This window comes from Furipterus horrens, unplaced genomic scaffold, assembly GCF_987537825.1.
Source record: "Furipterus horrens unplaced genomic scaffold, mFurHor1.1.pri manual_scaffold_9, whole genome shotgun sequence".
NCBI classification, from domain to species: Eukaryota; Metazoa; Chordata; class Mammalia; order Chiroptera; family Furipteridae; genus Furipterus; species Furipterus horrens.
The window spans coordinates 14,891,781-14,919,317 of NW_028327179.1; the positions used below are offsets into that span (position 1 = coordinate 14,891,781).

Below are 27,537 nucleotides of genomic sequence, written 5' to 3' on the forward strand. Positions count from 1 at the left end.
GCTACCCTCTGTTGATAGGAGAAGGAACGTTTGTATCTCAAGACCGTAGTTCTCCAAGCTGGGTGCTTGCAGCATCACCTGAAGCTAATGAGAAATCCAAATTATGCGGCCCCACCCCAGAACACTGAATTAGAAACTTGGCGGGTAGGGCTCAGGAGTCCATTTTAACAAACCTCCGCGTGATTTTGCTGCAACTTGATAATATTTTTCTGCGTAGGTCCTAGTGTCCTGGCCTCCTTCTCATCATAAAAATGACAAAGTGTCTTCCCACCACTTCTGTCCCCAGGCCTCACATATGTCATATACAAAGGACTGTCATGCCCACACAGCCTTTCAGAGGGGTCTCTAGCAGCCCTGTGCAATAGCAAAGGAGGGACCACATACGCGTGTTACAGATGAGGAGACTGAGGTTCAAGAAGGGGCAGATAACTTGCCCAGGGTTATTCGAATTTAAGTAGCAGGGCTTCTGCCTTTACATCCATGTCCAGGGTTTCTAACATTCTGGGCTAGATAATACGGGTTGCTTTGCTGCAGCTTGTAGGGTGTTTGGCAGTATCCCTGGCCTCTACCAACTGGATGTCAATAGCCCCTCACCCTGGTAGTGATGACCAGAAGTTTCTCCTGATATTACCAGTGTCTCCCAAGGGGCAGAGTAACCCATGGTGGAGAACCAGTGACATACAGACAATACATAAACGGGGAGACATTTCATAATTCACTTTCTGCAAATTTGTACTCTTTGGAGATGATTTCAGAATAAGTAGCTTGTTTGTTGCAGCCATCTATGAAGTGAAGGCACTAGACTAAATGTTGATCTCCACCACTCCTTACAAAATTCTTCACCATTCCTTAAAAAAAATTAACAATGATTCATAATATCATCTAATATCCAGTACATATTTACATTTCGCTTGCCCCAAGAATACTTTCATAGCTCTTTTTTGCCCACATAAGATCCAATCTAGACTCCTAAATTGATTTTAGTTGCTGTGTCTCTTTACTCTTTCTTAGTTTAGACAGGGGTCAACAAACTATGATCTGTGGGCCATATCTGGCCTCCCACCTGCTTTGGCAAATAAGCTTTTGCTGGAACTTGTTCTTTCATTTATGTATATGGTAGCAGTTGAGTAGCCGCAACAGAGACCGTACGACTCACAGAACCCAAAATATTTACTGCCTGACTCTTTACAGAAAAAGTTTGCTAATCTATGATTTAGAACTGTTCTCTTACCTTTATTTTTTTAATATAGTTTATTGATTATGTTATTACAGTTGTCCCAATTTTCCCCCCTTTGCCTGCCTCCACCCAGTACCCCCCCTTCCCTCCAGCAATCACTCCTTAGTTCATGTCCATGGGTCGTGCATATAAGTTCTTTGGCTTCTCCATTTCCTATACTATTCTTAACTTTCCCCTGTCTATCCTGTACCTACCAATTTGTACTTCTTAATCCCTGCACCTTTTCCCCCGTTCTTCCCCTTCCCTGTCCCAACTGGTAACCATCCAAATGATCTCCATATCTATGATTCTGTTTCTGTTCTGCTTGTTTGCTCGGTTTTTTACATGCAGTTGTTGATAGTTGTGAATTTATTGCCATTTTAATGTTCAAAGTTTTTATCTTCTTTTTCTTAAATAAGTTGCTTTAACATTTCATATAATAATGGTTTGGTGATGATAAAGTCCTTTAGTTTTTTTTTTTTGTCTGGGAAGCTCCTTATCTAGCCTTTAATTCTAAATAATAGCTTTGCTGGGTAGAGCTGTCTTGATGTAGGTCCCTGCTCTTCATGACTTTCAATATTTCTTGCCAGTCCCTTCTAGCCTGCAAAGTTTCTTTTGATAAGTCAGCTGAAAATCTTCTGGGAACTCCCCTGTAGGTAACTAACTGCTTTTCTCTTGCTGCTTTTAAGATTCTCTTTATCTTTAACCTTTACCACTTTAATTATGATGTGTCTTGGTGGTGCAGTACTCTTTCCATCTATCTTGTTTGGGACTCTCTGAGCTTTCTGTATGGATTTGTATGTCTATTTTCTTCACCAAATTACCTTTCTAAATAAGTTTTCAATTTCTTGCTCTTTCACTTCTTCTTCCAACACCCCTATGATTCAAATGTCGGTATGTTTGAAGTTATACCAGAGGCTGCTTACCTTATCCTCATTTTATTTGAACTTTTCTTCTTCTTGTTCTGACTGAAATATTTTTTCTGTCTTGTGTTCCAAATCATTGATTTGATTCTCAGCTTTATCCACTCCACTGTTGATTCCCTGTGAATGTTTCTTTGTTTCACTTAAACTTTATTTCTGCCTGAGTCTTTTTTTATGCTGTTGAAGTACACAATGAGTTCACTGAGCATCCTAATAACCAGTGTTTTGAACTCTGCATCTGATAGATTGCTTATCTCCATTATGTTTAGTTCTTTTCCTGGAGTTTTGTTCTGTTCTTTCATTTGGGCCATGTTTCTTTGTCTCCCCACTTTGGCAGCCTCCTTGTGTTTGTTCCCATGTATTAGGTAGAGCTGCTTTGACTTGCTGTCTTAGAGCATGGCCTAATGTAGAAAAGTGGACCCATAATTCAGATGGGACGGAACCTTAGGAAATTGCCTGGGCAGGGCAACCCAGGTGGACCAGGTTGATGGCATCTCAGATAGGCTGTTGCTTCTCTGTGGCTGTGTGTGTGGGTGGGGGGAGGCTCAGAAAAGGGACAATGGCCACTGCCTGGTCTCTGGAGTTTTGTCCAGGAGGTAGCTGTCCCCCAGCACTCATCCTGATGCCAGACGCTTCAGTGTCTCCCAGTATGCCCCTGGTGCCCTTCCCGCTGCTGCCCCAGTGCTGGGGCCCAGAGGGAGTGTGTCTGTGTAAGTCCTAAATCCATTGTGGACCTTTTAAGAGGAGACACCCAAGAATCGTGCAGTTCCTTCTGCTGCCCGAGTCACCACTGGCTTTTATAGTCGTAAGTTATGGGGACTTATCTTCCTGGCACTGGAACCCTGGGCTGGGGAACCTAGTGTAGGGCTGGAACCCCTTGCTCCCGAGCTATCCCCCCCAATTTTCATCTACCACACGTGGGTGTGGGACTGCCGGTTCCACATCTCCACTCCTCTTACCTGTCTGAATGAAGGTGACTTCTTTAATTCCTTGGTTGTTGGACTTCCATACAGCTCAGTTGCTGATGGTTCTGGGGGATAGTTGTTTTGTAGTTCATTTGTAATTTTTGCTGTGGTGTGTGAGGAGACGAGCCGTGTTTACCTATGCCTCCATCTGACTGGGGTTCTCACCTTTATTTTCAATATGTTACTGTTCAAAGAATGCAGAACAATTGTTTCTAGAAAACCACTTGTTTTAGATTGGTCTGATTATATATATTTACGTACTAAATTTGTTGAAATTTCACACCTTTATATAGATATATATTTTTTTTTACACACACACACACGTATGTTTGTCCAGAAGGTATTATCCAGCCATGTAATATGAAAAACAGAAGAAGAAACAAGATACCAGATACATTGTACATAGGACAATGATGCCTCAGCCCCTTGGGACCTCACACAGTTCTCCCAATTGCCATCAATTGCCTCATCATATTTTCCTGAATCTCATCAATGTTCTGAAATCTCTTCCTCTTCTAAGTTGATTTTAGCTTTGGTAAAATCCAGAAGCCTCAGGGTGCCAGATCTGGGCTACAGGGGAGCTGTGTCACCTGGATGATTCGATGTTTCATCAAAAAACTTTGCACGGGACGTGATGCATGAGTGGGCATGTTGTCATGATGAAGCTGCAGATCACCAGTTGCCCATAGCTGCAGCCTTCTGAATCATGTGAATAGTTTCCATGGAGGAATGTTCAAGCCTAACACAAAATTTGCAAAATCTGATGCAGATTGTTGCTCTACTTGAATATGATGGCCACCCAGTACACATGCTCACTCAATGGTGTCTACCGCCTCCACTGACTAGTACAGTGAGGTTGTCATTGTTCGTGCATGAGCATTCCAGTGCACTCTCCTTGGCCGCCAGGTTACATCGATGTTGTGCAAACCATTCTCATTATATTAACAATGGCTGGACTTTTTCCAGACAGACCTCATATATATTTAAAAATGTAAAATGCTTGCTCTGGCCAGGCAGCTGAGTTGATTAGAGTTTCATCCTCATATGCCAAGGTTGCAGGTTAAATTCCCAGTCTGGATACACACAAGAATCAACCAATGAAGGCATCAATAAGTAGAACAACAAATTGATGTTTCTCTCTCTCTCTCTCTCTCTCTCTCTCTCTCTCTCTCTCTTTCTCTCTCTCTCTCTCGCCCTTCCCTTTCTCTCTAAATATTAATTTTAAGAAAGGACTCAACCAATGAGTGCATAAATAAATTTAAAAAATATATAAAATGCTTATGAAATTCTCAGTGCTCCATGGGGCCACATTAAATAAATTTTTATGTGTCAAAACTATAAATGAAATAAAAAGGCAAACAAAAAATTGGAAAATAATTACAATTCCACGATCTTATCTCTTTTAATACTTTATTTTTCAGGCAGGAGAGTAAAAAAAAAAGTCATGTCTGACATATGGTAGATAGTTTTAGTTACAAATGGGAAATGAAACCCTTGTTGAGCAAGTTTCTATATCATTTGGAGAAATTAGTAGGGGAACCAGGGGCCTCCTTCTTTGGAAAATCATAATACGTAATTTCAAATAAATGCACCTGTGTGTACAGAGAGTCAGATACATACACAAGGCTATCAACACTCTGAGTGCTGGGCCATGTGCCTAGGAACATGCCTGGTATACAGAAAGTGCTAAATAAATGTCCATGGAACAAATGAATGAATGCATATCATTTCTTTACACAGCTGGGCAGGCAGGTTGTCACAAAAATATTCACACCTATTGATTAGATTGTTTTTATTATTATTATTTTAGTATAACAAGCATCCGCATCATAGTGGAGGCTTGGCCTGTTATTGTTCTGTTGGGAGCTCATGCATGTTCATTGAAATAGGATTTGGTTAGCTTGGAACATGATTTTAAGGACAGGAATAGAGGACATAGGTTTTATGCAGGTGTTAGTATGGAAAGCCAGCCTCTCCTTCTAGGCTACCTAGGTCAGATTCTAATGAATAATACCTTCTCCCCCTACTCTTCTCCCCCTCTTATGTCTATCCTACTAATTACGTTAAGACATTGTAAGTGAAACATAAGCCATAATGAAAGAAAGCACTGCTGACTAATTTTATCACTTATATAATATAGCTGAGGCTATTTGCAGTATAATTCCTCTCCATTTCTCTAAAATGTCACTTAACCTATAAAAAAATTGAACCTCCCTAAACCACAATACATATTTTACAGTAATCATTAGGGGGAAAAGTTAATAGCCATCTACTCTAGCACAGCTCACACATATGGCACTGAAAAGTGAGTTGTTGGTCAGAAATAAGCCTGAAGAGTTAAAGAATTCCTGGTTGGTTCTTGAGCAGTGGATCTTTTTCCTGGCTTCCAGGAAAGAACTTGACCTTTGCTTGCTCGAGGAAAATATTCAGGCCTTTGCCTTTGATCCCAGTACTGTTTTCTATCGGTTTGTATTCCTTGTGTTTTCTGAAAACAATGTGTTGGAAAGATTTTTAGAAAGATCTCCAGATGGAATATATTACCTTCCACAACCTTTTACATGCCCAATGCAAAATGGTTAATTCTGTTTAACCTAATCTTTGGCTTTTCAGACACTGATGTCTTATGGAAATGTATTTATTTTCTCTTCTTCATACAAGAAATATGCCTGTTTACTATAATCTGAAATTACATGTTAAATATTAAGCTGACACAATTTTGTTAAGTTGCTGACATCTGGTAGCGATTTTAGGATTAAAAAAAACCCACAGCAAAATCAACAGGCTAGTTTGGTGTTCATCATTCAGTGGAAGATTCTCCACCCACACACAAAATGATTAAAAGCTGAAAAGGGAAAATGGCCCATTTGTGTGGCACATTGCTACTTATTTTCAACAATATACTAGAGTGAGTTAAAGTGTTAGAACCAGCAACTTACTTGTACACCAGAAGGGCAATCACAGTGACAATTATGGCCAAGCAGCCAAGGGAGACCAGGGCACCATTTACCATTCTTGAAGAGTAGCCTGGGTCTTAAAACAGAAGAAAGACCATATGAGAGACATCTTCCACCCAGAGGACATGCTGCCTGTAATGTAATTAAGTAAATGACGAAGGGAGCTATCGGAAGATACATGGCTCCCTCTGGGCTTTCGGTAATCTCTCCCATTAAATAATACATAGTCTTTGGGTCAGTTTATCTTCCATTTAGAGAATGAGTTGGCATGTCTGGAACACTGTGTTAAGGGCTCAGGAGAGAGATGTCACGTCCTGAAGACACCTGCTCAGGTCTCAGCTGACCCAGCAGCGCCCACAGGATGAAGGGCTCCGTGATCCTCCTGCCCACTCCTCTGGCCTCATCTCCCCCAACCTACCTTTCAACTGTGCTAAAAACCCTGGGAGTTGCCCATCCTCCCCACACTCTTTCATATCTCCACGCCCTCTGCTGGCAATGTCCTTCCCCAGCTTATCCTGTGTCCACCCCTTTGGGACATCCTCCATACGTTCACGAGGCAGCGCCCACCTCTTCCTTTGTCACTGCTCGCTCCCTTCCTCTGCCTTGATCATGTTATGTTGCAATTACTTCCTTACACATATTTCTCTCCTACTAAATTGTGATAACCACCAAGCAAGAATTATGTCTTCTCTTCACTCCTGGAACCCAGCAAATCAACTCGTCTTGCCTCTACTGCTGAAGTGTAACTGCACTTTTATCTACTTTTCCTCCATCTCCTCTGCCACCATCTCAGTCCCAGCCACCAGCCCCCTCCCCTGAGAAGACCTCCGAATCGTCTACCTGCTTCCAAGTTTATCTCCAACGATCCTTGCTGCACTCAGCAGTCAGCAAGATCTTCTAAAACCATCAATTAAGATCATGCTTCAAACCCACCAGCGGTTCCCCTTATGCACAGAATAAAACCCGAGCCTATTGGTGGCCTACAGGGATGTAAACAGGCTGCTCATAATTAAAATTCAGGTCTCAGTTCAGGGGAGGCCCATCGCCAAGCTGGTGCTCCTAGGTCAGCAGGACTTCTCCTGAGCTCTTAGTCTCCAAAGCCAATGTTTGTCGCCTCTCTCCCATGCAAGTCACTCTCCATGTCCTGACCTTGTTTTAGTTGCTTCACAGTGCCATCTTGTTTGTTGTCTGTTTCTGCTCAGAAAAGCAGGGGTGTTCTTCATCTTGTCCTCCACTCTATCTAGAACTGTGTATTTTGTGCCTGGAGCTGTGCTGGGCACGGAGTAGAAGTTCAAGGAATACTTGCTGAAAAAATTGCAGCTACTTCATGAATGTTCATTGAATCAAGGACTGAAAGTTACTTCAGCTGAAAGTCTATGGATTTGCCTGGGAGCGATGATCTATTTCTGAAATTCTGACTTTGATACCTAAGCCATCAAGTTACAGTCCTACTGGATTAAAAGCTCTCTTTCTGGCCCTGACCAGTGTGGCTCAGTTGGTTGGGCATCGTGCCATGAAGCGAAAGGTCGCCTGTTGGATTTCAAGTCAGGGCACATGCCTGAATTGCAGGCCAGGTCCCAATCGATGTTTCTTTCTGACATCGATGTTTCTCTCCCTCTCTTTCTCCTTCCCTTCCCCTCTCTCTAAAAAATAAAATAAATAAAATATTTTAAAAAAGAAAAGAAAAAAATAAAACTCTCCTTCCGAACTTCCTTTATTTGGGTTTTGAAAATGGCTCACATCACCCCTACAGTTATCACTCACTATAAGAAGAATTAAACAAATATCTAAACCCCTAACCCAAATAAGAGAGCAGTGGTTTGCCAGCACTGAGGAGGCTTCCTAGACTAGGTTATGAGTCTAAAGGCAATTCTAAAAAAGCTGTCGCAGCACCAGAGGACCAAAGGCAGCAGCTCCTGGAGGTGCCAGCGTGGAGGTGCCAGCGTGGAGGCACTCCCTGCCTTTTTCCACCCTGTCCTTGCCGGCCCTTCAACCCAGGTCCCAGTGCACCTGCCCTCAGGAAGGGCAATTCCTTCCTTTGAATTCTTGCTTTTAAATCCACACCTAGGATCTTTCCAACAGTCAGCCCTCAGACAAATAATTATATGTACGATCACTAAAGTTTTTCTTTCAGTGAGGTTAAAGCTGCCTTTTCACTAACGACGTTTCCCTTGGAGATGGGCTCCAGATCCAGAGGAGTTATGTGTGAGTTAGTCATCAGGTGGCACCTGACAACACTCACATTAAGGGGCGAACTAGGTGCTGTCATGTGTGTACAGTGTAATCTCTCCCTTCCACCACGTTGCACTCCTTCTAAGAGGTAAAGCAGTAACTTACAACAAAATTGGTTATAAATGAAAGTCAGTTAGGGTCACCAGGTAGAGACCTCATTTTGAGGTTGGGGAACATTGAAAGCCAGTAATAAATGAAAAGTTGTCAATGAAATTCTTTAGACCATTTTGTAAACATTTTACCTCTCCAAGCATTAGGAGGGTCAAGACGAGCTTTTCAGGTGAACGTCTGAGGAAGACGTAAGTTGGTTTGTTACGGTCTCTGCGTGATGCTCGGTTGAATTAGGGAAGGGAGAGGACATGTGGCAAGTTAGAAGGGAACAAGGAGTCCCCTTGGTTTCTCATTTCTCCTTGGCTTTGAATCTTTGCCCAGGTGGACTCTAATAACAACATTATTTTTTGAGGTTGGTTTACACCTCCCCTTTGAGATGCAAACCTGTTCGAGTGTGCAATGATCACATTATGTTATCACTGTTCTATGATCACAGCTGAGTTTTTTTCATCAAAAGGCTTTTCTTTGGCCATTATTCCACCCAGTCTCTCTCTCTCTCTCTCTCGCAGCCCTTCCCTAAATAGATTTGCTGTTGGATTTTAATGCCAGTCACCAAATCCACTTTAACAATAACTCAATGAATTTTGTGCTGAAATAAAATAAAACACTGACAACAAAGCTCTGAGTAGCTTCAGTATGAACCACAACACCCCTTATCTGCAGGGTGAAATGCTCATACAAGCATGAAACTAAACTCACTTCTGCCCGGGACAGAGACAAGGGTGCTCGTGAGGGCCAGACTGGCATTGTCGCCCAAAGTGAGGTTCATACAGTACATCCCAGACCCGTTGAAGGCTCGTCTCACGGTCAGCAAGCAGGTGTCGCCCACCTCCACGGGACTACAGACTGTGTTATGGGCGACCTGGCAGGTGGGGTCAGCCACGATGGTACAGACCTCTGTGGGAATGCTGAGGGCATAAGAGAGGGAGAGATAGCAACATAATAGTTTTAAAGGGAAAAATCATTATATTACTGAAAAATTGAACTCCACCTTACTTTTACTCAAACTCTGTGACATCGAATTGTTACGTGTAATTTATCCTCACACAAGCCTGGGAGTGAGCTACCATTTCCTCTGTATCCTCAGGAAGGTGAGGCCTTGGGGGTAGAGCAGGAAGAAATTATGTCCCCCAAGGCAAGGGGCTCTTGGAAATGATGTGAAAGCCAAGTCATTCCCTCTACTTCTGGCTCCCTAAAATGCCCAAAGATGCAGACAGCATAGGTGTTAGGCAAACATATTATCACTAAATCCCAGAGCCGGCCCAGTCTGGGTTCCTACAGAGAAATATACAGCAGCAGCAATGACAGCTGATCATGCGGTATTTACTCTGCATGAGGCCCTGAGTTTTAGATACATGACATGTTCTTGTCTATTCCTCTCAGTGACTTTACGGGAACGATATATTATCCAAGTATAGCAGGGGACAAAGCACTCAGGGAGGGAAAATAATTGGCCCAAGGTCACGCAGCAGTTAGAGGTGGAGCTGGGACTTGAACAAGAGATGTTTGACAACCGCCCTTGTAACCACTAGGCCACCTGGCCATGCATGACTTTCTCAGTCACTGTGTCACCGATAAGCAGACATCCTGGAGGGAGAATCTGAGCTCTGACGCTGGGTCTGACAGGGCGTGGGGCAAGATGGAGGCATACCCTGGCCTCTGCAACAGCTTCACGCCCTTAGTCAGGTTTTTCTCTAGTTTCTGTTCATCCCCATTCCACCCCTCTGCCCAAGCTGGAGATCTTCTCAGCTACCATTTTTATACCGTCCATGCTCTTGATTTACGTACACATACATTTTAATTACTTGATTTACATATATGGGAATCAGTTAATTCATTACCATATTTAATGACTCTATGTAGTACATATATTAATTAATATATATTTAGTCTATTATATACAGTTATAACCAAACCATAGGAAGCCAAAATATATAATGCATTAGAAAAGCTCTGTAAATTATAAAGAGAGACAGGACTGTCAGGCATTGCTGTTAATTAATGCCAGGACATACAGGCCTCTTGCCACTCTGGAGGGGCCTCAGGGAGCTGAAGAGCAGGGTTCTGAGCCAGACCTTGGTCTGTGAACTGTGCTCTGCCAGGTGCCCACTGTCTAAGGGAACAAGTTCCATCATCACCATGGCCCCATCTGTAAAATCAGGAGACTCGTAGGATTGTGTAAGGCTGCAACAGGACAGATGACAATGTCGAGAACATAGGGAGTGATCAATAATTACTATTCAACTACATCAGCAGTTAAAGGTAATGAGCATTGCTCAATGCTAGCAAAACAGAGGCATCCTTGAGAGTGCCTTGGAGGGTCCTTCCTTGTCCTGGCTTTCTGACCCACTAGGACTTTAAATCAGCTTTCAAGGGGACACTGGAGTCAAGGCCTCTGCTCAGGCCTGGGGTCCTCACTAGACCCGTTCCTCTGGCTGAGGTGATGTACTCACGTCCCTTGGCAGGTCACGACGAAATCCATCAAGGAGTCGTCAGGCTGTGGCGCGGGCATCACAACTTCTGTCATCTCGATGATGTTGACCTGCAGAATTCCCTCTAACACAACAACCCCCCACGGAAAAACACATCAAAATACAATGGAAACCAATAAAATAAAACGCCTCTCTCGCAAACCTAAAGGCCTGGCCACAATGAGATAGCCTTCTTGTCACACCAGCCACACCCAATCCAGAATCTACTCCATCGCTTCTCACACATGTTCACGCAGCATTTTCAAAGTCGGCTGGACTGTCTCAGTCCAACCTAGGTCTTTATTTCTAGAGCCTGTGTATGTTAGAAAGCAGCAACCCCTCTGGGCATGTATTACAGAAAAAAGGTGCCCCTGGGAGGGGGATTGCAACCCCAGGTGCAGGCTGCAGCCAGCTTCTCTCCGTGAGGGCGAGGTGGCTCAGCCCCAGGGTGCGCAGCATGGGTTTTAGCGCCTGGACGCACAGCCTGGGCTGCAGACGCCACCTGTCTTCTCTGTTGGGCTTCTGGGGCTGTGCCTAAACCGCACAGCTGTGTGCGGTAGCCCCGCTCATGGTTTCGTGCATACCAGAAGCCTGACTTTGTGAAATCAGCGAGAGGGAGAAAGCAAAGTCAGGGGAACTTGTTACTGGCCTCCTTTCAAGGCTTGTTCATTCTGATTTCTGGGATGCGCAGGGTCGGAGATCCAGACCCTGGGTAGGCTCATCAGTATGTGGGCCTCATTTCCGCTAGAATGTGGGTAAGGAGGCTGTGGTAGGCAGTAGGAATCTGGAAACTGGTAGAGTCTTTGTTCATGTGCATGTGGTATCACCTCAGACAGAGAGAGGGTGTTCTTGCTCCCCAACCCCCCCCTCCAGGGTCAATGCAGTGAGGGGTGGCCCAAGGTAGACTCAGACATCCTCCCCCTGCTCAGCTTACCTACGATTGAGAGCCTGTCCGTGAAGTAGCCGTCTCTGTTAACCTGGCAGTGCTCACCCGGAGTCTCCTCCCACTCCAGGCGGCTGTCACCAGTGGGTGCTGCAGAGTTCCAATGACAGTTTAGTTGCTGAGAATGTTAAAGATGTACATGATAGAACCAAGAATCTAAACACCTGTCTACCTGCTCTTTAGAAAAACATAAAGAATCCTACACCTTGAAATGCTGTAGAAATTTGAACTAAATGTGTAGCGATTCATAGAGATGTGAGAGCCGTAAGGCAGTATTATTGTTAAATCATGGACGTCAACACGGTCCCATATCTTGTTTAAACACAGGAAGCAAGTGAAAGGTAGAAGCCATATTAAAATGTGTGCTACAACCATCATGATGAAATAAAGCAAACCATAAAAGATAAAGCCAAATTTTAATGTTGGAGGCAGGTATTCTGGGCTCAAATTCGAGGTCCCTTGTTTTTCGCTGTTTGAGATCAATACTTGTAGATAAAGAAATTGATTTTCCTACAGAAATAGCATAAGAAAGCTATATGTTTAGAGTTGTTCAGTGCAGCTATATTTGCAACTGGAATTAGGATTTACCTAATAAATAATCTATCAATATGAGATGGTTAAATAAATTGTAGTTTATACATGCTGTAAAATACTATGTAGCCAGTGAGTTAGATTTACATGCACTGATAAAAATAAGATGTCTATGATTTTTGTTACATTAAAAGAGAAAATTATATATATATATGACATGAATCTATTTACATAAAAACCAAAACAATAAACTTTATGTGTATTTATAAAATACATTTGTAAATGCATAGAAAATAGGCTGGAAATAAATACTCTGAACTATTAACAGGATTTAAGGAGAGTGTGAATAGGAACTTTCACTTTCATTGTAGATTTCTATATTTGAATTTCTACCAAGGAGTATGCATTAATTTTGTAATGTAAAATATTTCAAAGAAGAATAAAAATCAGTAAGTATAGTGTCTTGAATTACATGTTTTTGGTTTAATAAGGTCTAATTCTATTAATAACACGGTCATGACAATTTATTATTTAAAATTAACAATTTTTTGGTTAAAACAATGACAAGTTTGGACATCATGATGGCGCGTTCTCTCGGGGCTTGGTGATGGCGCCCTCTAGCGTCCAATGGAGGATGTCAGCCTATTGCAATCCCCCTAGATTCTGGAGTGCTAAGATGTTGATACTAATGTCTGTGTGGGGAAGGGTGGAGACATCAGGGTTTTCCAAGGTAGACTCTTAAGAACTTCTTGAATGTCCTCATATAATTTTAATAGAGGGTGGGATTTAATTAATTAAGCCCTATATTCAGAACAATTTTAATGTCTGGAGTCTTTTCAGCTTGCTAGCCTAGAAATATTCTCAATATACATTCTTTTTGGGGTCATTTAGAAAGTGAATTTCAGTGCGGCTGTGTATTCGTTGGACGCTAGGTAGATGTGGGCTTGGAAGGGAGGAGAATGGAAGTGGGGGGTTGGGGACAAAGGAAAGTGGGATGGCCTGAATGTTCACAAAGGACCGGTGTGTCTTCTCACAGTGACAAAAAAATGGGAGATGGACAGAAATGTGATGAACTAGAAGGGGAAGCATCTGTACACGGAACAAAGTCAGTAAAAATTGGGAATGTGAAAGAGCTATATATAAATCACCAAAGTTTACTTGCAAAATGACTCGAAGCATGTTCGCCTTTCTTCTATATTCTACCTACCTCAAAATAGTAAGAAAGTGGCTTTTAAAAATCAACAGATTTTTGCAGTCTGTATGCAATCCTTTTAACTAGGGATCTTATACTCTAACCTACATGAATTTAGGTTAAGGACCTCCCCGTCCCACCAAGATCACCCAGAAAATACTTAAAACACTTACACGGAGAAGGAGTGGGTTTTGGAGGTCTGGGTGAAGGTGAAGGACAAGGTCCAGGCACCACAGCTTGCACAGTGAGGTTGAAGTTGAAGGTTCCATTGAGAACATATGTGTGATTCAAAGTGTGATTCTTGGAAACAAACTGACCAGTATTATCGCCGAAGTTCCACATGCAGCTAATGGCAGACTCATTCAGGAAGTGACTGGGATCATGAATAAGGACATTGAACGTAATGGGGATGTCCCTGAGGAAGGTTTCATCAGAAAAATTTCTATCGTTCTTCTGGGACATAGTCACATTTATAGGAATCTGATCTAAAAGAGTAAAAAAAAAAGACTATTATTGTTTGTTTTTAAGTGGATGACTTCAATCATTCTTTTAGGTGAAAAATTTAAAACAGGGATAATTCAGCATCATTTTTCCTTTCCCTGTGCAAGCTTTCTAGAGTTTTCCCAAGCTAATCTGAAAAACAGAGGGAATATATCATTAAATGTAAGTTTGAGAAGGAGTCCAGATGAATTGTAACCTAACCCAAAACACTTGGCTTGAATTCTTTCTTAATGCAATACTATTGTCAGAACTGAGTGCCTCTTTCCCAGGAACTTTCGAGTTCACACCTCTCACCTGTTACCACGTACACATCTTTCACTTTTGCGATGGGAACATTCGTCCTTCGGTCTCTTCTATAGACAATTACTTCCATGACTTGAGGGCCAAGCGTCAGGTTGGCTGTGTTCATAGAAACACGTGCTGAACACCGTCCCAGTTTCTGGAAATACTGACCTGTGAGAGGTTGGAATATTTAGGTATCGGTTACATCACATGATCATTACAGGAAGTTGTCTCCTAACACCTAGCCACTGCCGTTCAGAGACCGCTCTGAGGAGGGAAAAGGCAGGATGGGAACGTGGTGCTGGCTGCTTCAGAAAGAAAGATGGTGCTCATTGTTATGTAAAACCTTAAAAAGCAAACCCATGGTTAAGGAAATGTAATTGCCTGGTTAAAATAAACAGAGCTGTTGAATGGGATAATACAGTCGTTCGTTCACAAATAAATACTTTTTATAAATCAGTGGTTTGGCACTTGAAATATGTGTGTTTTCTACAGAAATTACATTTACTGTAATGGTGAGGTGTGTGATGGAGTTTTAAAAAATTTATCCAAGAATCTACCTGATTTTTGTAATAATATTACTATTTCAGCTATATTATTAAGCAGCTTTTTAAAAGGGGACTAGAATCCTCCACTTCCTAATAGTATTTGCATATAAACGTGCCGTACATGATGAAAGTATGCTGTGTATGGAAAGGAATGAGGTGGGTCCCTACACACGTTCTAGGACACCCCTGAGTCATTCCTGTTCTTTCTCCAGCCCTAAACTCAATCTATCTAGCTGCCACTGTCTAGTAGTAAAAGTAATTCCTCTGACTCAGGGCTCAAGGATTTTTCTAATCCTATTGAGTGAGGCACGTGGTATAGATGTGCCATTGGAACAGGTATTCCCCCTTTACTTTGACACGCAGAGGCCGTTCTCGTGGAGGTTGTAGGGGGGAAGAGATGTTTCCGAGGAGGTTAGTTGCACGTGAGAAAAATGTTATTTCTGGTTCTGAGAGCTAGACCTCAGAGGCAATGCCTAGTTGGGGGACAACATCAGCTAACTCTGAGACCTCATCAGGAAACGGAAATTCTGAATAGTCATGTTAGAAAAACAGCAATTTCTGGCTGAAAGGTGATTTGAAAAATAGACTTCTAAACCAGTTAAGTTAATGGATGTTAACGAGGCTACAAAGAGTCTGGAGTGCTAGTGAGCATAAGTGACTCTAATGCTCCATGTCAGGTCAAAGAAGTAAATAATGACATGCGGTGAGGTGACAGACAGGGGCCATGCAGGCACTGAAAAAAGTCAGCTTTAAATCAACTGATTTAAGTAGATGGGCATAGTATTTGACATGTATTTTGAATTTTGGACCATCAGCATGTATTTCTAGTATTTTGTTTTGATTTGTAAATTAGCTGAAGAAAGAGAAACCTTCTCTAATTTACGAAAAAGACAAAACATTTAGAAATTTGGAGGCTGCATTACTGGTAGCAATTTTCAAATCCTCAGAGCCAGGTGGCATCTGTTGACATTTTTAAAAAGGACTTAGCAGCTTTGCTAGAAATAATCTAAATTTACATCTAAAGATAATCACATTGCCAGTAATATAGCAAAGTGAATACCATTTGTGGTTAAAGAAAGAAAAAAAGGGTAGGCTATGTATAAAAGAAGAGCAGAGGTTAGATCGTGTTATTTCTACACAATGGAATATTATGCAGTCATTATAATACATATATAAATAATTTTAATAATATAGTCAAATACTCATATTAAGAAAAATGTGTATACATTATAATCCTAATCAAGAAATACTAATAATGAAAACACCATTATATTAAGAGTGATAACCTCTGGTGTTAATTATGGATGGCTTGTTTTTCATTTGTACTCTTCTGCATTTTCCAAAAAGAAAACATAAGTTTCTTTAATTCTTAAGAATTCATTTGACAATATAAAAAATTACAGAATACATCAACAAATGCCTACCTGTGCGCTATTCAAATAAAAAAAATTGGTATTTTTATTAGTATTTTTAAGATTACTGTTAGGCAGAAGAAACATAGTTTTGTCTTAAAAAAGAAAGCTGAATCAGTTTTTTACTTCCCTTTAATTCTTTGGTGTCCCAGAGATTTGGCAAGACTAACCATTATACATTTTAAAAAATCTCTCACCCTTTATCTCAGCTAAAGAAAGTTAACAGATTAACTATTATTAAAGTCTCAGAATTATTAATTCTTGATTATAGAATAAGAAAAGAGGACAAAATTAAATTTTAAAGAAAGGTAAAGAAAAAGCTAAGAGCATTTGTAAAAGTCCAACCATGGGTGTGAAAGACGTAGACGAAATTCCATCTCCTCCATCTGTGATGGTGGTGGTGGTGGTGGGGGAATGGCCTTCCGTCGGGGAACACGTCATAGCTTTCATTGGTGCCATTTCCCCAGTCACTGTCCTCAGTCCACTCTGTCCAGTTGTAAACATATGAGTCAGGAGATGCCCCTGTGCCTAAACAGAGAAAGCCACGACTGTCATCTGGATCAGAATGCTCAATGCTGATCATTGAACTAGACACCTTTAAATATTTTTTTCATAACTCATGTAAATATAGGTGAACAACTACAATCCTAATGTTCAGAATCCATCCAATGGTGCATTTGTGACCTGTGCATTTTTTCCTACATATATGTTCAATTTCGGTAAGTATTATGTAGAGCAATTATTCAGGAAAGTTCAATCTAAAGATACCACTTAATATATTTTATCTTCATACTGGGTCTCCAAATCACCACTGTATTCAAACCCAAATGAGCGTTGCTTTATCTTTTTATTTGGATACACTCTATCTGTTGCTTTTTTCCTGGTTCATTAGACATCATGACTCCCCACTCCTAGAGACTTCAGCACATATCTCCTTAGAATAAGGGTATTCTTCTACATAAACACAATGCATTACCACCCCTACCACGGTAATCAAGGGTCACATACTACATTTGGCTGTTTTGTTTCAGAAAGAAAGGAAGGGAAGAAAGAAGGAAGGAAGAGATGGAGGAGGAGAGGGAGAAAGAGAGCAAATATGGTAGAAGGTTTAAACTGTTGAATCTACATAGAAGGCATTTGGGTGCTCAATGTACCCGGCCTTCTACTTTTCTGTATATATTACATTTTTTATTTTAAACAAGTCATCTAGAACAATTCCTTACCCTCTTGGCATTTCATGTCACTGACATTTATGGAGAAGCTTTTTATTTATCCATCTAGTACAACCATTAGTATTTTTTATTCTTAAATTGACCCAAACAGGGCCAGTGGGAGCCCCTTCAAGCTGACTTCTGTGTCCTTGTGACATATTCCCATGCTCAAATATCCCAGGCTCACCTGGTACTTTTCCTTCCCTATTCCTGGAATTAGTCATTTCTTCAAAGATCCCTAGACATATTAGTGGTGATAAATAGTTTATTAACTTTTTCATAAGTCACAAGAATGCTTTCATACAAAAAAATGGTTAGATTGTCATTTGAAACAATAATAATCATCTTTTTTTTTTTTTTTTTAGGAAAAAAGAAAAATGCTACAGAATATTAAATACACCAGTGTTTAACTATCAAATCCTTTCTGTACAGAATCTAATGTTTTCCTCATAGGAATATGATAAGTAAATAAGGAATGAACATATTGACAATTTAATAGCAGTTCTAAATAATAGAATCAGATTGTAAGTACATTTGATAGCCTTGTCACTGATTGAAGAATCTCAATAATTAGCTTAGAATTTTTGAAATGTACAGTTCTAACAAGATAATTTCCCTTGATGTATTTGTGTTTATTTGCACTCTTTAACAAAGAATTTATTTGCTTTAATTATGAGCAAAACAAAACAAAAATGTGTGTGTGTGTGTGTATATATATTAGAATTTGTGCTAGCCACACAGCACTTGCTTAAGAAATACTTGTGAGGAGAAATTACTCTGATCAGCAAACATCTGTCAAACTGGCTATTCTTTGAGTGGCTGAAAGAATTCCAAGTATTAAACCAAAATCTGAGAATTAACAAGGTATTCTCTGTCTAATCACCTGGACACTAAGAAAAAACTGAGGCTGACAATGTAGCTCTTGCAGAGGGTTCCAAGTAGCAAAGACCATTCGTTTGCTGAAGTATCATTGGCTAATGTCAATGAAGGGACTGGGTGGAATCACACACACACCCTCCCTGTCATCCTGCCATGGGATGATAGCAGCATCTTGCTTTAAGTGGAAAAGTAGCGTACCTACAAGGCTCAACGTTTCCGAAATGTCTCCAGTAGTTTGGAGAACTAGGGTGTCCCTGTGATGTGAATAACATTTCTTACCATTTCTGCAGTTCTTCTCATAGACTATATTGCCATTGTCATCTTCCTTTTGGCACCTGGGTAATACCAGGTTCACCACAAATGTTATATTCGAGCCCACCAGTGCTGGGGAATCGCTGGTTAGAGTCACATGCACGGGACCTCCTAGGACAGAGAGAAGTGGAGCTCAGTGATCAGTGATCTCTTTCCTTTCACTGATGAGTAATGTAAAATTAAATTTAGTTATAAGGACCAGTCTGAGGATCCTTATGCCTCGTCACAGTAAATTAATTTATTTTCTGGATTCCTAACTTTTGCTATCAGAGTACAACATTCTAGAAGATAAGTTAAAATAAGGAAGTCAGACTAGTTAAAGAATTTTCTAGACACAGAAAAAAAGAATGTTCACTTAAAATAATTTCTTAAACCCGCTCAATTTGATTGAGCAGAGAAGTATTAGTCATTTATATTATTTAAACTCCAAACCAATGACTGAAGAAGTCATTCACTCATGTGAATGGAAATATACTCTCCAACAAACCACAGTTTAGAGATGGTCAAGACTGCTCTGAAATCACACATATTCTGAAGATAACCATTCACACATTAGTTAAATAGGTTTGAGACTAAAACTGCTCACTCTCCAAAATCTTCCAAAAACTACAAACTTGCAAATTCTAAGGAGATTAAACTGTGTGGCTGTGGCTTAGAAAGTGATATGTTGTGGTAAATGAAAGATTGTTAAATCTAGGTTCCTCCCACGTGGTAACTAGAGTACTGTCATTCACAGAAGAAACATAAGCCATGTGCTCTCCCATTTATAATCTGAGACTAACTTAAATAGGAAATGACAGTTGTTTGGGTTGAGTCATTTGACTTACCTTTCCAGGAGTTATTCCACCTCGGGTCTCCTCTTTTCCACACTGGATAGAGCTGTTCATTCCAGTCATTTTCATCTGAAGACCAACCATTTAATTGGTTGTGCTCCCTCATATAATCAGAGGTTCTTTCACTACTCAGCACATCATGAAATCCTATATCAATATTTGGAAAAACAAATTATTTAGTCTACTCTATTCCTCATTTAGTACTTACCTAACAATGGTTAAAGCCACTTTCCATTTCATAAGGTTGGAAAGAACATACATAATATTTCCAGTATGTCAAGCAAGTAAAGGGTTTTTTTCTTTAATAGTCACCAATTTTCATTTTTTCATTGTTTTTTAGGGGGAGGGGAGTGAGGAGGAGGGAGAGAAACATTGATTCGTTGTCTTCTCGTACACGCCCCCATCAGGGATTGAACCTGCAACCTGGGTCTGTGCCCTGACCAGGAATCCAACCTGTGACCATTTGTTCTACAAGATGATGCTCCAAACAATTGAGACACACTGGCCAGGGCTAAAGAATTTTTTGTTTTTTAAAAAATGTCCCTGGAACTCTCTTTAATACAAGTATCCAGACGCTATCTCTTCACGTACTTTAGATGAATCAAAGAAAAATTTGAAAGTCAATATTTCTTAGCTCTCATTTGGTTTTTCAATACATTTCCTCTGAATATTCTGATTTGATGCGATGCCGTGAGGAAAACACTGATGCCAGTGATATTCAGACCAGTTTTTACAACTCTTCCCATTGTGAATTGTCCAGTTGGCTAAAGGAAGGCCAGGCTCAGGAACGCCTCCAGGATTCCAGGAGATGCACACTGGATAGCCTGCTGTGGAACAACCTGATGTTTTTATGGCCACTATATGATCTGTCTTGGTAAATGTTCTACATGCACTTGTGCAGTCTGCATTGTTGGGTAAAGTGTTTTTTTCCTGTCATTTATCTCAGGCTGGTAGGTAGTGCTTTTAGGGACGTCCATGTTCCTATTGTTTTTCTGCCAATTTCTTCATTCAGTTCCATCAGTTTTTGCTTTACATACTTTGAAGCCCTGATTGTTAAGTTGTTTTCGTAAATTAATTCTTTTATCATTAGGAATTGACCTCTATCTCTGGTAGTACTCCTTGCTCTGAGAATACCTTGATATTAATGCTTAGAGTTTAACTGGCACATCTTTTTACTTATATTTGAAGTGGGTTTCTTATAGACAGCATATTGTTGAGTTAAAAAAAAATCGACTCTCCTTTTTACTTGGTGTGCTTAGGTAATTCTGCTCAGAATAGATTTTGGAGATGGTAGGGTGATGGTGTGATGCCTGGAGCCATGACAGCCCCATTCAGCCATGAGGGTATAAGTCTGAGGAAGCAACACATCCAGGCTTTCAGAATGGAAGGATGAAACGAGTTCTTGCTGATGAAATTGAGCTCTTGCTCTAGCACTGCCTACTCTAGACTTAATGAGATACTGTGTCTTACTCAGTCTATTTGAGAATTCTGTTACTCACAGTCAAAAGCTCTACAGTCAATTGTCTATAGTCCTCAGTCAACCCCTAGTCATACACTATCATAAACTGTTCTCTCATCAATTCATAAGGTCTTATGTCTTGGTATGACCATGAACTCTTAGAGCCAGAAACACTGTCTTCTCTTGAATCCTGGAAGAGGTCTTACATGAGGTTTGGTAGTTGCCAGGTAGTCAGAGAAGCCATATAAATGGATGCCGTTAACATCTGTCTTTTATTCCTCTTTCCCAGAGGAATAGAAGACAGTGGTTCCCTTCTTATAAGGGAGGCAGATGGAATAGGAAAGAACATTGAACTGGGAGTCACAGAATCTGGTTTCTAGTGTTGGTTTTGCTACTAAATAGGCTGGGAGACCTCAGGCCATGTGTCTTTTCTGGGCCTTCAACTCAGACAAAAAACAAATGTCCTGTGATTCTGTGAGACTGTTCCTATTTGGAAAATGGTACTACTAAGTGAGGGCAGGAAATGCATGCTTATCAATAAATGTTTATAATTGGACATTCACTCGAATAATTTACAGAACAGGAGAATATTCAATCTGGAGAGAACTAACATTACTTAGTTCAAGTCCCTTCATTTTAGAGATGAAGAAATTCAGGCCTAGAAAAGTCATATGATTAACTCAGAATCATCTTTAATTAAGGAGATATGAAGATTCACATCTTTTGATTCCTAGGACAAGTTTTCTTCACTGTCCCCAATGAGTCTTCCTTTTCCTCACCTCCTGAGAGAAAAGTCAGTGTTTCCAGAAACATAACCAAAGTGGATATCTCTTCTGATTTTAAGTGTCAGAAGCCAGAGAAAAATACAAAATTAAAATGAGAGTGACAGGGAATAGAAAGGCCCATGAACAGAATTGAGAACCAGAAATAGACCCACACAAATATGCCCGACTGATTTTTGACAAAGATGCAAAATCAATCTGATAGAGGAAGGCTAGCTCTTTTAACAAATACCACTGCAAAAATGTAAAAAGCCTAGGAGAGATCTTTTGGCTCCCGGCCAGGTGAGAATTCTTACACTTGACACCAAAAACATAATCTATAGAAGAAAAAAAAAGATAAATTAGACCTCATTAAAATGAAAATTTTTGCTCGGTGAAATATCATGTGAAAAGGACGAAAAGGCAAATTACAAACTGGGAGAAAATATTAGCAAACTGCATTTCTGATAAACAACTAATATCTAAAATATACAAAGAATTTTAAAAAACTCAATGTTAAAAATTGAACAATCCAAATAAAAAGACCTGAGCAGACATTTCACTGAAGAGGGTACAGACAGTAGAGAAACACATGAAAAGATGTTCAGTATCGCTAATCAGTAGGGAAATGTACATTAAAAGCACAGTGAGATACCACTGCACACCTATCAGAGTGACTAAAATGAAAAATAGTGACACATCAAATGTAGATGACGTTGTGAACAAACTGGATCACTCCTACATGGCTGGTGGGAATGTAACATTCTTGAAGTTACAATACAGTATTCCCTCACTTATCGCGGGTATTACGTTCTAGACCCCCCTGTGATAGGTGAAAATCCGTGAAGTAGGAACCTTACATTTATTTTAGTATTTATATATGTTTTAAGGCTTTATAAACCCTTCCCACACACTTAAAAATCGTTCCCACTCCCTTATTAACCTTTTCCACACTTTTTAAACACTACTTATGTTCTTAAACATATTCTACACTCTTAAACCTACCTAACTTTAACAACATACGTATACAGTACCGCGAAATCCCGCGATATAGCGAGAAATCCGTGATAAAGAATTAAATACATTATTTTAAAAATCCCGCGATACAGTGAAGCTGCGATAAGTAAACCGCAATATAGAGAGGGACTACTGTATTATACAAATGGAAAATGGATTGGTGGTTGCCAGGGGCTGAGGTTGGAAAGGGGTGTGTGTTTGGCTACATGAGGGCACGAGGGATCCTTGTGGGATGGAACTGTTCCGTATTTTGACTATATCAGTGTCAGTATCCTGGTTGTGATGTTGTACAATAGTTTTGTAAGATGTTACCATTGAGAGAAGCTGGGTAAAGGGCACAGGGGGATCTCTTTGTAGTATTGGGTCAGCTAAAAAGCCCATATGCTTTCTTCTGTAAAATAAAAAACACATTTTTCATTTTCACCAACAACTTCATTGATTTGGATATTTTGAGTATGTTGGCTCTCTCCCACATGGTATAAACGCTGATTATTCTCTATTAATGTTTCAATTTGATTGGTATGAACTTCAACTGGTCTACCTGACTACGGAGCATCATCCAGTGAGAAATCTCTAGGACGAAACTTCACAAACCACTTTTAACATATTCGATCAGTCACAGCACCTTCTCCATACACTGCACAAATCTTTTTTTGAGTTTCAGTTGTGTTTTTTCCTTTCTTGTACTATTGACATTTTGGCAAATAACTCTTTGCTGTGGGGCTGTCTTATGCATTAGAAGATGTTTAGCAGCATCCCTGGCCTCTACCCACTAGAAGCTAATAGCGGGAGACAGTCAACATACTCACAGTATCCAAATCAATAAAGTTATTGGTGAAAATAAAAAACTTTTTTTTTTTTTTTTAATGGAGGAAACTAAATAGACTTTTCTGTCAACCCAATAGCTGCCGGCTGATTGTTACCTACTTTATCCACACCTTCCTCCTACCAAGGCTGATTGGACAGCCGCAAGGAATCGCTTAGTGTTTGATACACTTAAATCCCACCTGTGCTTATTTCTTCTGGCCAGAATCTCTAGTTTAGGGCAAGGTGAAGCCAGGAACGGCAGGCCTTTGTTACATTGCCTAATAGGCTGGGACTCTGCTCAAACTGACAGAGAGATTCAATCTCCGACTCATCTGTTCTACGGAGCAGAGCAGACGGGCGTCGCTGGAAGGAAGGACAGAACTGGGTGCAGAGAACCTGTCAGTTCTCTGTCCCTCCACCTCCCCGACAGTAGACTCCAGGGAGAGCCTGTCCTGGAGGCTCATTGAGGTAAGACAATTGCTACTTTGTGTCTCCCACTCCAAGCACCTGTTGTTAGCTGATCAAAAGAACCCCATACCCAGTTTTGCACAAAAGGAAGTGAAAGCTCAGTGGCGCTGTCACTTGTAGCCCTGCCCCGCCGCTGGCAGGGAACCCAAGTCTGTCCACAGCAGGGAGGGTAGCTAGCAGTCGCATGGGAGCGGCCTTCCTCCCCTTTCTCTCCCCATCATGGTGCCAGCCTCCCCATGCGAGGCCAGCACAGGCCAGCGGCTCGCACGGGGTGCGGGAGCCCGCCCCCACCGCAGTCGGTGCGCCTGGACTCCCCACTCAAAGACACCGGCCCTTTCCCGGCCCCAGCCGCGGGAGACGCCGGGGCATCTCCTGGGACCAGCACTGCCCGAGCCTCCAGCCTCAGCTGCTTGGGGCAGAGCTGGCCACTCCTCTGGCCGCTTCCTACCCTTTCCTCCCAAGTGTTGCCACCCCGCTCCCACCGCGGGGGCTCCCGAGACCCTCAGCTCCCCCTTCTCACACCCCAGCCCCGCCTGGGCCTCTCCCGCCCCGGGGAAACGCGCCAGAGCGCTCCGCTCTCCGGCGCCACCAGCGGTTCCCTGTCCCTTCCTCTCCCCACCCAGCAGTCCCGCCCGAGCCGACTCTGCGAGGACAACTTAATTATAGGACGCTTCTCTCCCGCAAGGAGGAGGCGTGGAAGGATGTGTGCACAGGCCCCGAGCCCATGGATCCAAGATCCTTCTCTCTCGGAGCTGGGCGGAGCAGGTGAAGAGCAGGCCCCAGGCCCCTGGTGGTTCTCACCTGTTAAATAGGGGGAGCACCATCTCTGCTCCGCGATGGTGTTGTGGGGATTCCCTGAGTGATGGAAGTGAAGCAGCCAGCACAGGGCTGCGCCTGCTGGGGACGAGGTAGATGCTGGTCCCTTCTCGGCGCCCCCAACCCCCAGCCCCCAGGAAGTTGCCTGGCAGAATGAGGATTCCTGGACTTTTCACCCAGTGAATGCCCCGACCCTACCGGAGCGAGGTGGAGTGGCCCTCCTGGGTGATGTGTAATTTACTTTTCTCCTACTCCACTCTAAAACTAACTCTGCCTGAAGGATGGGGGCCGCCATCACCACCGACCCCCTGGACTGGACAAAGGGGCTGCATATGAACGAAATGGCTCAAAATTTTGGTTTTGCATCCCAATCACAGGAGGCGTTTTTAAAGCAAGAGTGCTAGGACCCTGCCTCCGAAGATTCTGATTTCCAGATCTGGTCATTAGCCTTGTTAACGAGTCCCCAACCTCGAGTGCATAACTAGAGGAGAGATCTGGGCTTCAGCTCTTCTCAGTAACCTCACTGCAGCAGCTACAAGTTCATGCAGGTCCGGGGAGGAACCTCAGCAGGAGCAACAACAGCTTCTGGGTTGGGATTATAAGAGAGCTAGTCTCCAGATTTTGGGCCCCATTTTATCTGAGCTCTCTACTCTATTGGATAGAAACCAGACCAAGTGCAGTGGGTAGCGTCGCTTTGTTCTCAGGCCAGAGGCTGTTCCCCTCACACCCCCACCCTCCCACTGTCTGGAGAAGAGTGGGTCACAACTACGATGGGAAAAAAAAAGCTCCGTAAGAGAGAGGTTGCACGGTTATTAGTTTCCAAGGGCCTGAAGCAAAGAAGGGAGCTGGGGGCACTTGGCTGTAATTCCAACATTCCCAAGTTTCCAGAAGAAGAAATGAGGGAGTGTGGAAGTTGCCTGAGGAGCTTCATGGAGTCCAGCTTCTGGCTCACACATTGCTTCAGACAACCCACCACTTCAGCAGAGAATGGGTTAAACACAGAAATGGGGAATTACTCACGTCTGGCCGCATCAAGTGGCAATCTTGCAGCCAGGAGCAGAAATCCCAGGAAATAGTAGAGACATTCCATGCTGAATGGATTCTCACAGACCCAGCAATCAAGATTTAACTTTTAACTCCTCTGGCTCCATCAGCTAAGAACAACAGTGCTCTTCTGGCCTCCACTGCACCCCACTCCTTATTTTAATTAAATATGGGCCTCGGGGCTGATCATGTGATGGTATTAAGCAGCATTGCCTGATCTGATCCTTTGAGTTCAACCCCTTCCAACTCATGTGCTTCTGACTCACTTGCTTTCAGTGCCTATTTATTCACTTTTAAGATGCGCACTGTTTCAATGTTGTGATTCCATATTTCTAGTTAAAAGAAATTTCCAGTTAACTTCCCTTCCTTTGGACCCTATTTTAATATCCCTCACCAAGTATAATTTTATTCTCCAGCCTCATTGATTATCAGCTTGCCACAGTTCCTTTACTGATTCGCTCACCCAGCTCATGCTGAAATGTCACAATTACGCTTCTTTTGCTGTAATTTAGATGACCAGCTCCTCACAGTGCTGGCTAATGCTGGTACCTTCCCTTCCCCCATGAGGAGGCACAGGTGAGGGATGTATCTCTTCAATTACTTGAAATTGTGGATTATGTATATGGATAACATATGTTGTGCCAGAAGGTGCTTCCAACAGCTGCTCAGGCCTCCAGTAGTTGAGAAAGTTACCCAAAAGCACATTTATGATCTCTGTGCAATTCCATATAACTTTCGGAACAACCCATATAATTTTTGTTAACTGCTGTCAAAGCATTTATGTGTTGCATAATCAGGGTCAATTGCAGAAAACATACAGCATATTTATTTCATGTTACAGAAAGCAGGCATTAAATGTCAAAACAAGCTGGTCTGGAACATGAATTTTATACAATCAAATTATTTCTGTGTAGAAAATCTGGCAACACAAACACTTGACTGCATGTGATCTTTCTTTAAGGCGTATCCACGTAATTGTTTTCAGTAGATGTAAAAGTCCTGGTGAGGGTGAGAATAAAATTTGGAGTATTGACTTATGTTTCAGCTGTGCTAAAAAGGAATAGAAATAATCTATGAGACTAAAATCCACAGAGGGGAGTGGGAGTGGCCAGTTCCCTACCCTAAGGCCACACAGCTCTCTAGGGCTCCTTTTACAGCCTCTGAAGCAAAAATGAAGGGAAAAACAGCAAAGGGAACATACTCATGATGGAAACAACACCGTTTTCATATACAAATGAATAATGGAAGTGTTTTATATTATATGAATGATCGATATAATTCTGTTTGTTTTTTACAACAAATGTAAATTTTAGAATAAAAAAGTTTCCATTTAGGAAAAACTTACTGTTGATTAAGTTTTTAAAAGTATTATTGCCCTTTGTTACTGATCATTAGTTCTGGTTTATATTTTTGGCCAGATGAACCATCTCCATCTCTAAATATATCAGAAGTGACAAACTCTTCTGTGGTGAAACCTTAATTAATAGGGAGACAGACAGTGATCAAATCTTTTCTGTCTTCTCTTCTTCCCCATCCTGTCAAGGGGAGATGAACAGGGTAATAGGCACAAAGGTAGGCAGTGGGGGAGGTGAAGAAGCAGCCAGTTCTTAGTTTCAAAGCACTGCCAGTTGGATCATGGGGGCCATGAC

General features: G+C 41.7%; 1 protein-coding gene and 1 long non-coding RNA gene across 3 annotated transcripts in view; one reads left to right on the forward strand and one right to left on the reverse strand.

Annotated features, from left to right (window-relative positions):
- Positions 1-4,497: 4,497 nt before the first annotated feature.
- On the reverse strand, positions 4,498-26,038 carry GPNMB (glycoprotein nmb). The gene is made up of 11 exons (XM_090287112.1): positions 25,865-26,038; positions 19,511-19,663; positions 18,651-18,794; positions 16,627-16,809; positions 14,334-14,492; positions 13,712-14,023; positions 11,807-11,905; positions 10,855-10,957; positions 9,101-9,309; positions 6,041-6,134; positions 4,498-5,589 (listed from the first exon to the last, which is right to left on the reverse strand). The coding sequence occupies exons 1-11, from the start codon at positions 25,932-25,934 to the stop codon at positions 5,442-5,444; spliced, it is 1,674 nt and encodes a 557-aa protein (XP_090143238.1). The 5' UTR covers positions 25,935-26,038; the 3' UTR covers positions 4,498-5,441.
- The window catches only part of LOC150001337 (uncharacterized), a 76,670-nt gene continuing 72,888 nt past the window's right edge, over positions 23,756-27,537 (forward strand). For both annotated transcript variants that reach the window (XR_016513022.1, XR_016513023.1), the window contains exon 1: positions 23,756-24,028. This is a non-coding gene — a long non-coding RNA (uncharacterized LOC150001337). The remainder of the gene's footprint in view (positions 24,029-27,537) is intronic.

Excerpts from the sequence above, each read along its gene's own strand:
- GPNMB (XM_090287112.1), bottom strand. The coding sequence starts at position 25,934 with ATGGAATGTCTCTACTATTTCCTGGGATTTCTGCTCCTGGCTGCAAGA. Across the intron at positions 18,795-19,510 it reads GTGGAATAACTCCTGGAAAG|GAGGTCCCGTGCATGTGACT; the intron begins GTAAGTCAAATG and ends TCTCTGTCCTAG. Across the intron at positions 5,590-6,040 it reads ATTGCCCTTCTGGTGTACAA|AAAACACAAGGAATACAAAC; the intron begins GTAAGTTGCTGG and ends CATTGTTTTCAG.